The 11,540-nt window shown below is 40.7% G+C and overlaps 1 protein-coding gene across 2 annotated transcripts in view; it reads right to left on the reverse strand.

Moving 5' to 3' along the window:
* The window catches only part of rps6ka3b (ribosomal protein S6 kinase, polypeptide 3b), a 77,724-nt gene extending 67,158 nt beyond the window's left edge, over positions 1–10,566 (reverse strand). The window contains exons 1-2 of one of the 2 annotated variants that reach the window (XM_036558437.1): positions 10,253–10,566; positions 5,518–5,574 (exon numbers count right to left, since the gene is read on the reverse strand). In XM_036558437.1, the coding sequence (XP_036414330.1) occupies positions 5,518–5,574; positions 10,253–10,315 (120 nt within the window). In that variant the 5' untranslated portion in view covers positions 10,316–10,566. Of the gene's footprint in view, positions 1–5,517; positions 5,575–10,240 lie in introns of both variants that reach the window. The other variant, XM_036558435.1, reaches the window with a different exon arrangement.
* Between the last annotated feature and the right edge of the window lie 974 nt (positions 10,567–11,540).

The following is an 11,540-nucleotide window of genomic DNA, read 5'->3' on the forward strand; positions in this document are numbered from 1 at the left end:
GAGGATGACTCAGTGCTAACGTGAAGCTAATAGAGAGTGTGATGCCTCACCACTCTCACTGACACCTGAGAGAGGGAGAGGGAGAGGGAGAGGGAGACGGAGAGAGAGACGGAGAGAGAGAGAGGGAGACGGAGAGAGAGAGAGAGAGAGAGAGAGAGAGAGAGAGAGAGAGAGAGAGAGAGAAGTGGGGGGGGGTATATAAGAGGAAGAGAACAGAGAAAAAGCAAAAAAGATTAGGGATCAGGGAGGGAGAAAAAAGAAAGCATGAGAGAGAGAGAGAGGGTGAGAGAGAGAGAGAAAGAGAGAAAACAGGAAGAGAGAAAGAGAGGAGTCAAATTAAAAACAAAAAGGGGAAAAAGAGAGAAGCAAGCAAAGGATATGAGAGAGAGAAAAAGACAGAAGGGAGTCAAAAAATAGGAAAAGAAAGCGCGAGCGGGAGAGATAGAGAAACAGAGAGAGAGAGAGAGAGAGAGAGAGAGAGAGAGAGAGAGGGAGAGAGGGAGAAAGAGAGAGAGAGGGAGAGACAGAGACAGAGAAAGAGAGAGACAGGATACGTAGTGAGAAAGGGACAGAGGAAGAGAGAGTAGTCGAAGAAGAGAGAAAAAAATGAGAGAGCATAAAGTGAAAGAATGAGAAACGGGAGCCAGACAACAGAGAAAGAGAGAGAGAGAGAGACAGAAAAACAGAGTGAGAGAGAGAGAGAGAGAGACAGAAAAACAGAGTGAGAGAGAGAGAGACAGAAAGAGAGTGAGAGAGAGAGAGAGAAAGAGAGAGAGAGAGACGGAGAGAGAAAGAGAGAGAGAGAGAGAGAGAGAGAGAGAGAGAGACGGAGAGAGAAAGAGAGAGAGAGAGATGAGTGGGTGTTAAAGATGTGAGAGAGTTGGTCCAGATGGTCGTAGAAGATTAAATACCATCTGTCAGAGAGATCTAGAGACAGAGCCAAACATTAACACACAACTAACACGCGAGCAGAACACGGCTGAACTCGCGCAGGACGCACTCGCGCGCTCTGACTGGAGGTCCTCCATCAGTGTCAGGCCCAGAGCAGGGGGCCGGTGGGCGTTCAGGGTAAACAGCCAAAACTCCAGCCTGGTCGTTTCAGGAAGGGGCAGCGTGTGGACGGGGCAGCTCTGCTGGACTGAGTTACAGACACACTTTAGCACTTCATGGACGACAGTCTCATGCTAGTGTGCTATGTAAAGCCCTCTCAGCTGTTCTGCCGACACAGGTTTGCATTATCTGACTGTGGCTGTTTATATTAAAATCAGCTCACAGCAGAGGGTGCCACAGAGCTCGCATCCTTCACACAGCTGACTCAGAGAACTACAGAGACAGAAATGAAACAGTGAGTTTGATCAAATATTAACCGTTTAAGGTCAATACAAAAATATCTGACATTTCATCTACTCTTTATCATTAAAGGGCCCATATCACAGAAAACTACACTTTCCTTGCCTTTTGAAATAAAAGAGTGTGATCCACAACGTAAACATAGTTAAAGTTTCATGATGGACCATCCCCCCTGTAATGTCACGAAAACCAACACAGTGACACACATCCACCTGTTCAGCTTACTGCAGTTTAGCTTTGCCCATTCAGACTGAAGTTACAGAGTTTCGGCCTGGACTGCTGTTTGAATAAGATTCAAGACAGGGCAACCAATTAGAAGAGGAGTCACTTATATATATCAGTCCTAAAAGGCACAGTAAAAGCAGCGTGTCTAAAGGATTAAAATGGGGTTCGAAAATGTAAATGAGTAAAAGTTAATTACAACAATATTTTAAATAAATTTATTTACATAGAAAACACACACATATATAAAATGTGTTATGTACATATATATATATATAAGCGCAAATGTATATATATATATATTGTAAGCGCAAATGTACTAGACACATGTATGAAACAAATGACTTGAGAAATTTGCACATTAAACAATGTTTAGCACTGTTTTGCACGAGCCAAGGAAGCTGCACTTAAGGATCAAAAATGCTTCCCTAATTTAAATCACAATTTATCGCTTCCCATATCGTCATCATGACATCCAACAGATGAACTGAACAGATTATCTGAACATCAGATTTTATGTCCATATTGTCGGATTGCGTGTCTCACTGTTCTCTGTCACTAAATGATATATTGTTGTATATTCAAGGTGTTGTCTGTTGATCTGGATGAAACCCTATGTAAAGCCATTTGAATGGAGCGACTAGGAATACTGACTCTTATCTGAATGAGGTCTATGATTAATTCATATTAGCACACATGCCCCTTCCCCCAAGTCCCTCATTCACTCCACTCTGTCCATCAGCCTTCAGCAAGAGGAGACGTGACAAAGTAGAAAGAGTGACCTGATTTCGGGCCACTTAACTCGGCTCATCAGCACTCCACTAACATACTCACTCACTTATTAACGCATATTAACTGACCTTAACGTATGCCACCTCACGCACAGCATCAAGAACACAAACACACTCAACAAACATACCCACACTCACAGGTTTGTTTATATAAAGTCGGGACATGCAGTAATACATCTGTTCTATATATATTAAGTACAAGTTATACATTTTTCAGGAGATCATTCTGACATGATTAGATACAAGATATTTACATAAGGAAGAAGACAGTCAAGGGAAAAACAGGAGTTTCTAGAACTGGAGCTCAAAAATGACTAACGATATTGAGAAAATGGTACTCCTAACAACCACCCGGAAGACCTGGTAGACCACTAAAACTGCCACTGTCAGATTATCAGTACTTTTTAATTGTTATTGTTTTCACTTTTCATTCAATTCTCAACTGTTTTTCACTTTTATTTGTTGCATCTTATGGTTTGCTGTTTTTGACTACCTCTTGTTTACTTTCTTTCTCTGTTGTTTTTAGTTCACACTGTAAAGCACTTGTAGCTGCCATTTCTTTTAATTTTATTTTTATTAGCTTTTCATAGGGTTACAATAAGAACCACTATTCACCAAATCAATCCTTACAGAACATTCAGGAAGGTGACAAAAGAAAAAAAATAAGTAAGAAATAAATAAATAAATAAATAAATAAATAGAGAGAGAACAAAAAAGGAAACTATTATTATAATTATTATCATTATTATTATTAGTAGTAGTAGTAGTAATAGTAGTATTAGTATTATTATTGTTAAACTTTGCATCATTGCAAGAGAGGAGGAAATCAATTCAACACTATGGGTCTAAAAGGATGTGTAGCCGACAAGAAGTTCTTACTGAAAAAAAGCAAACAGACAAAAAAGAAGAACATTTGCAAATTAACAAAGAAGCTGCTGGTGTTCTCAGAATAATGGACTGACCACCTCAGTGTCCAGACCTCAACATCACTGAATGTGTTTGGGATAACTTGGATTGTGAGGAGCAGAAAATGTAACCAACTTCTGAGACTGAACTCTGGAGGTGTGGAAAAATATCCCTGCAGATTTCTTTGAAAAACTGAAAGCAAGTCTCCTGAAAAGAATGGAAGCTGTGATACAGGCACGAGTGGACACTGAATACTGAATAATCTGATATTAGATATGGTCATTACGTTTTCTTTTTCTTATCCCGATGCCGAAAAATGAATAGGCCAACTCTAAATTAAATAAGTGACAGGTGGTCTCCGACTTCTGCAAAGGATGTATGTAATAAGAATTTTCTAAGCCCACCTCCAAATCTAACCATGACAAAGAAATGCTTTTGCTCTGTCAGTTTTAAAAAAGGAAACATGGGCTTTTTGTAAAAAACACTTTACAGAGTCGTGAACATGTTGTTGCTCCTGTAAGTTGGTCCTGTTTTTCTCGTTTTCCTACAAAGACAAGACATTTTGTCCTGAAAATATACAAATACAAAGCCACACACACAAACCCACCCACACACACACACACACACACACACACACACACACACACACACACACTTATATGCATGACTTTAAAAATATATATTTTAGTCTTTTGGGGAAAATGGCTTTGTTACACGCCTGTATGACAGTCCTGATTTAGACACAGTCTATTAAAGATGAAAGCAAAGGTCAGCAAGAGAGCCTGCGATTCACAAAAAACAGCAACTGACCAACAACACAACAGCCCTCAGTCACTGTGTGTATGTGTGTGTGTGTGTGTACTTTCAGGAGAGAAAACAAATACTCTGGAGACACTTCTAATGACATCCCAGCTTTCCTCGTAAGATCTATAGGCCCATCTCCCCTGCATTTAAAAATCAATGCCTTTCAGCACCACTGGGGAACAGAGGACAGAGGAGAGAGAGAGATATAAAGAGGTCCTTTCCAAGAGGTATGTGTGTCTACAAACATGTGTTTGATGCTAACCTGCATTACATTAACTGTTCACCCCTCACTGGCTCTGTTACAGCCCTGTGAAACTCATTATTAGGTCCATCATGGTTATTTGTTAAACTCAATGATCAGAATACAGCCTGAGAGATCACAAGTTTGGTCCACAGCCCTACGCGGCCAGCATAATTGGCCTTGCTCACTCTGAGTGGGCAGGATGGCCATCCTTCTCCCCCTCATCACTCAGCGCAATCAAAGTCCTTACTGGCAAGTCTGTTCACTCAGCGTCAATCTTGGCAAACGTTTATTTCCATTCATACAAGGCCCGGCTCTTATCTCTCTGAATGGGGAGAGATCTATAAACTGAAACTGAAAGCCACATTAACCTTTTAAAACCATAATAAAGTCTGACAAAAACACCACACCCCTGTTTTCGCCTGTCCAGGCAGCTCAAAGAATGCGGTGGCGCTTCACATGACTCAGCGGACGCACTTGCTAGCCATCGCCCACCCACCGTGTGATAGCTGGAGACCGAACTTTAAAAAGCATTGCTTTCTTTTTTATTGTTCAATTTAACCATTTTTATTGTTGTTTAGTTGTATAAACTGATTATTCAATTACCAAAATAATCTGCAGGCTTTTAATATAAACAGTAATGACAGTCAATAAAGCTGCCGTATGAAAACAGGCACACTCAAGCTCAGATAATCAGCTCTTAACAGGTGAGTCTGTGTCAGAGCAGGACAGTGGACGACGCCAGCACATGCCTGCATTCACCAAACCTTTCAGAGCTCCAACCTGATCAATACAGTCTCTGTCTGAAGGGATTCCGTAATCAATAAGGTCCATTCGTCACTTTCTTTCCTTTGCAGATATGAGCACACAGAGTGAGTAACCTCCACCCTGCAAACCAGTGCTTTACAGCTTCGCTTGTATGAGGAAAGAAAGAAAGAAAGAAAGAAAGAAAGAGAGAAAGATAAAGAGAAAGAGAAAGAGAGACAAAAACAGAAAGAGAGAGAGAGAGAGACAAAAACAGAAAGAAAGAGAGAGAGAGAGAGAGAGAGGACAGAGAAAAAAAGGACAGAGAAAAAAGAACGGACAAAAAAAGAGAAAACAGAAAGAAAGAAAGAAAGAGAGCGCAAAAGAGAGGAGGGACAGAAAAAAGAACAGGGAAGTACACAGAATGAAGATAAACAGATAGTAAACAGTGAGTCTTACCTGACATGACAGGTTATCGTCCTCTCCTAAAGAATCCTCCAGGACGTGATGGGTCTCCTGCAAACAGGAGAAACTGTAAATACACTCAGTCACTCATTAAAACATGCTCACCAAGACAAACAGCAGCAGAACAAACCACAGATGACACGGTATTAACACCCTGACCTGTAGTACAGTGAGTAACACAGTGGGCCTCTGAGATTTCTGCAGGTGTGAATATCAATATTATGGAGTGCAGGTCATCATTCTAAGAGCAGACAGCGGTTAAAGGAAAACACCAGTGTTCCTCAGACTAATCTCTATCTGCTGCATCTGCAGCCAACAGTCCATTACCCTGGACAATAACTGCCCTGTTCTTAGAAAAGAACAGAAAACCTGTTGACATAAAAAGTATTTACAATAGAAGTCAAAGTACAGGCAGATCAGACTAAACCACTACTCTTTTAAAAATTATGTATAGTTAAAATAATAATTTTAGCCAGTTAAACTCTAAGGGCTCACATGTGGGCCCACACATGAATTCCCCACTCTGATAACTACATAATTTGCAAATTGCATCTGCCCATTGATTTTTAAGTGAGTTTTGAGTGAACATGTTTTTTTTACTTTGTACAGGGAAATGGTTTAAAGTAGTGGTGCAACAAAACAACTTATGTTGTATCCTTGTATTGTGGCTACCAAGTTAGCTCATGGTAAGTGCATTAGGGGCATTAGCACAGCTTGTTTAGTGTTTCTATGCCGCTACAAAACCAGTCTGAATGCTTCTAAGTCTCAAATATTGTATACAGCACTGTGCAAATGTCAGAGACCACCCTTTCCAGTCAAAACAGCCATTATATTATTAATTTTTCAGTATCAGAAAAAAAGAGGAAACATATTTAACAGAAAATTACACAAAAGCTTCCAACACTCGTATAATATGAAATGTTACAGTACTGAATTTGTCCATTTTTTAGTTTTGTGTACCTACTTCCACTTTAACTCTTCCATCCTTCTAATCTTAAAAACAATGAAAAGTTACAGCTCTGTCCTCCCAAAAAAAGCTGTTCCCAAACTGGTAACTGACAACATAGTCGTGTCTGAAAGCCAAGGATGCAGCTGAGAAAGGCTGCGTTTCTCAGCCGTTACATCACTAAAGACTGTCCCGTTTTGTAGGACCCTTCAAATGTGGCCGAGAAACGCGCCCTTTGTTTCTGAGAAATCAAAGCACTCAACTGGTGTATCCTCCGAGACCTTCGGTCACCCACAGTCTCTCATAAGCAGTGCAAAAACATTGCAAAAACAGTATAAACAGCTGCGAATGGTGAGATGCTCATGGTGAGAAGTGTTTGTAATGAAATGTTATGAAATTAACTTCATGTTTTTCAGTATAACACTGATTAAATTGGAGAGGTAAAAAGGAGATACTTCTGAGTTTAAATGTAAGATTATCCAGACACATAAGAAAGGGGAAAATCTAAGGAATATTACTGAAAAATACAAGATAACAGGATGAACAGTTCAACAGGATGATTAAAAGATACAGAGAAAATGGGACTCCAAACAGCCACACAAGACCTGGTAGACCACCAAAACTGTCACCATCAGATAAACAGCACTTAAAGCTTCATCTTTGAGAGAGAGGAGAAAATCAAGCTTTTGCTTCAGATCTAAAAAAAAAACAGGTGTTTCTGTCCATCCTTCCACTGTGCGAAGACATCCCAATACTATGGGTCTGAAACAATGTGTAGCCCTCAAGAAGCCGCTACTGTAAAAAATACTAACGAATCCAAATTTGTAATTGGGATTATCCAAGACTGTGAGAAGCAGAAAATGTAACCAACTTCTAAGACTGAACTTTGGAGATAAAATTTGGTGGAAAAATATTTCTGCAGATTTCTTTAAAATAACTGAAAGTAAGACTCCTGAAAATGATGGAAGCTGTAATGAAGACAAAGGGTGGACACAATAAATACTGAAAATGCTGACATTATATATATTTGTTCAGGCTTCTTTGCAATTTGCTGTTAAATCACCTTATACTGAAAAATTACGTACATAAATGTGGCTGTTTTAACTGGAAATTAAACAAATGAAAGGGTGGTCTCTGACTACACTACTATATATTCTGTAATGCTAAGTGCTCCAAAACACAAAAACACAATATAAACATGATTTAAAAACCTCAAAAAATGTACCAAATCAAGACACCACTGTGTTATATGAAACTGAATTATGAATTCTGCGAACTGTTAAACCCCTGGAGGTTAGGTTGACACTGTACTCCTTTATCACATTGACTGTAAATGAGTAGGTTGCGCCTCAGGCTGAACTAACCATGGAAAGGTACACTGTTCAGATTGTGCAGCGCAATGTCGTTAGGCCTACAGCGAGCATTTAAGCACACATTAAACTGGGCGGAGCCTCAGACAAGCCTCTCTGTCACTGCATCATCAGCAAACTGACTGATGACCCTTCTCCATCTGCTGACTGCCTCGGCCACAACCACTCGCTCTGCAAATCACTCTGCTACTGCACACATAGGCTTCCCACGCAATTTCGTTACAGCCTGCGAAGGACATCTGGTCGATATGAAAATATATTACATTGTATGAAATTAGACATCAGGATTTTTTAATATCCTAACATTGTAATTATAGCTGGAAACTGGCAGGTGCTTCATAATATTATATATAAACAACACAGCCATATGATACATTACCATATGATGGAATGTGAGATGACATGAGGATGACTAAGTTTTTAATTATAAGGAATTAAACCTAAGATGAACATATTTGGACTGTTGTGGACTGCAGGGTAAATAAAAGAAATGGGAAAATGATACAATACCATATGATGTGAGAATATTTTATGTGATAAGAAATTTTTATGTGATAAGAAATTAGACTTTGAACACATTTCTTGAATTGTCTGACAGTGTTTTGCTGCCAGACTGTGACAGTAAATGAAAGAAACAGGATGGCTGCAACCCCATCATCATTCAGGGCGAATACTGTGTAATAGCTGCCTTATTACTCCTTTAGCACAACCACAAACAGCACGTTTTCTGTTTCTATGTCACGTCAACTATGACAAACTGAAAATGATGGGCACCATCTATGCACTACGGGTCTGTTTCCCAGACATGAAATCAGCCTAGTCTTGGACTAAAATGCAGTTTTAATGGTACATCGTCATTGCAAATTATTTTTAGTTCAGGCTTAAGCTTAATCCAGGTCTGACAAACTGATTATATATGTCCAAATGTTTGTAGACACCAAACAGAGACAGCCACAAGAGCATTAGTGAGGTCAGGTACTAATGTTGGATGATTAGTTCTGGATCACAGACGCCACTCCAGCTCGTTCCAAATGTATTGGATGGAGCTCCAACAGTTCTACAGCCCAGCGCTGGCGAATTTCTACCCCTTTGGCTTTGGTCACTGACTGCACGCTCATGTATGGCCGCTCCAGAGCGTCCCTTTCTATTGCCACTGCTTTTCTATGGAGACTTCAGGCTGTGCATGCCGTTGACTACCTGTGTCAGCAATGAGTGCACCCTGAAGTAGCCTGAAACAACTAATCAAACCCTTTGGGACATATAAAGTATATGTGCACTTCTCTTCAGTGCTGTGGATGTGGCAGGGTGAAATGACTAAGTGCCATTGATAGATCTCACACAGTTAAGGTGGGAACATGAATCAGATAGTCAGACTCTATGATTCATTGATGCCATGACGCTGAACGTGAAACTAAACGCAACTCAGCTGAATGAATGAAACTGAACAAACTGAAGCAAGCCAGGTGCTGAATTCTGACAAAAAACTTCGACTCAAACAGGCTAACAGCCCATGTCATGTTATAAGCTGAGGTTACCTAACTATGGCACCAGTATTGCTTGCCTTGTCTCCACAGATTTTTCAAAAATCTACATAATTAAAGGGATGAGATGTAAACAAAGTCATTCCGAGTGGTTTGATGTGAAATGCTCCAGTCTAGAGAAGTTTACAGAGTCAGAATTGGTCACAGTGGTGGTGATAGGAACCAGACATCTAAAGAGTTTAATGCCTCTGAAAGCTCCCTTACAGAACAATGTTAATACTGCCTGATGTCTGACATAGACATTTTGTGATAAAGTTTTGGCGTAAAATGCATTTTAACTCATTTATTTTCATCCATTCATGGTGGAGGAGTACATGCAGGGCACTGTACAGCAAAATAGTCCCAAAGAAAACTTATTTTTTTCAGATTTCTGAACCATCATCAACATTACATATACAAACTCAGAAGACACTTGCAGATTCACTGGTGGCTTTGGATGGTAAATAAATAAAATGGCTATATTTGTGTTGTAGACATGCTGACCCCTGGTTCCTATTCCCATCACTGTAAAGAAATCAGAGTTTCTAAGGTTTTCCACAATAAACCATTTCACACCAACCCACTGTTTACATCTCAAGCACTGACTTATTCGGAAACTTTGAAACAACGGTGGAATTCCCCTTTAAGGACAATCTCAAAGCTCATTAGAAAGAACATGAACGCTGATTAATTAATTAATTAATTTCTCTTCTAGCTCCAAGCACTTACATCAGAGATACAGAAATAGCTGACAACGCTTGGACGTTCGCCTCACAGACAAGACAGCCAGCAGCCGGCGCTAGGCATAGAAACGGGCGTTTCTAATAAAGGAACACCTTAAATAAAGCAGTCAGCTCCAGGAAAGTGGAGCAGTAACTTACTTCGTGACTTACCTCGCTCGCTGCGCTCCCAATGGCCATCTTTCGCCAAGGGTCAGCTAGTTGCGCCAGGGGCATCTTCACTGCTGGAAGTTAGACAGAAAGCTGAGGGAGGAGGGGAAAAAAAAAACACAACACAACTCTTTCTCAGCAAACCCGGCGACTTCGAAAGGATTTCATGTGAAGGCTCGCTGTAAAAGCGAACAGAAACCTAGGCTGTAGAGGAAAGGAGAGGCGGTTTCAGAGCCTAATGGTTAAAGAAGTGACCACCACCACCTCCTCGCTCAACTCTCCACCTCCCTCCCTCTGCCCCTCTCTCCTCTCTGCTCAACCCGTACGCTCTCTCATTTCCGCTTGCTCGCGAGTGCAGCCTTTCCATTGGCTCTGGCGCCCATCAATCAGCGATATTCTCCCTCTGCGTCACAATCGGAGGGCGGGGCAAAGGCTGAGCCGCGCATCCTATAGGCAGGTGAGTCACCCACTCGCAGGTGTGTGAGGACCGGTTATTCATCAAATGTTTTCCCAAGCGCCGGTTTGTCCTCGACATGATCAGCCGCCAGGAAACCAGCCAAGCAGGCCTGTCTGTTTCCTTTTTATCTAATTATGCGCTAATTCACAACTGTCAATAAATTCCCCTCAATTGCTGTTCTCTGTCATACATGATCTCTTGCGACACCTACAGGCTCCTCACTGAACTTCACTAACGTCTTCATGAGACGTTACCGAGACGTTACCGACCTAAACAGTACAGGATGTGTTTTTAAAGGAGGATTCTTCAGAGGTTTAAAAATGTCTGCATAATTAAATGCTTATGTTGTGAAGCAGGGGTGCTCAATCCTGGTTCACCCTGAAAAGTTTAGCTCCGGTCCTAATCTAACACACCTGATCGGATCTGAACTCTCCAGGGTGGTAGATCTACAAGACCAGGACAGCAGTGATATATTCATGGTGGAGAGGTACCTTCAAAGGTACAACAGTGGTTTTAAGGTCCAATTATGTACCTTAAATAAGTTAACCACAGGTGAAAAGTACATATTTGTACCTTTTCATAACTTAACGTTTTAAAACAAAACATTAAAATAAAAAGCCTGGAGACAAGACAGTATTTGTGGAGTCAATACAACTTAGAAAACATTTCAATGGATTATGGTACAAATATGTTTACAGGTACTGAGATGTGCCCTTGATGGCACCACCCCAGTGACAAGAGGGGTACTGCCCCAGACACAGTTTCACACCATTTTTTTCTGAGAGTGTTTAAAAACTCAAAAGATGTGTAGGTTCACTGGTCATTTTGGCTATT

Source organism: Colossoma macropomum, unplaced genomic scaffold (genome assembly GCF_904425465.1).
Source record: "Colossoma macropomum unplaced genomic scaffold, Colossoma_macropomum, whole genome shotgun sequence".
In the NCBI taxonomy this organism is placed as follows: domain Eukaryota; kingdom Metazoa; phylum Chordata; class Actinopteri; order Characiformes; family Serrasalmidae; genus Colossoma; species Colossoma macropomum.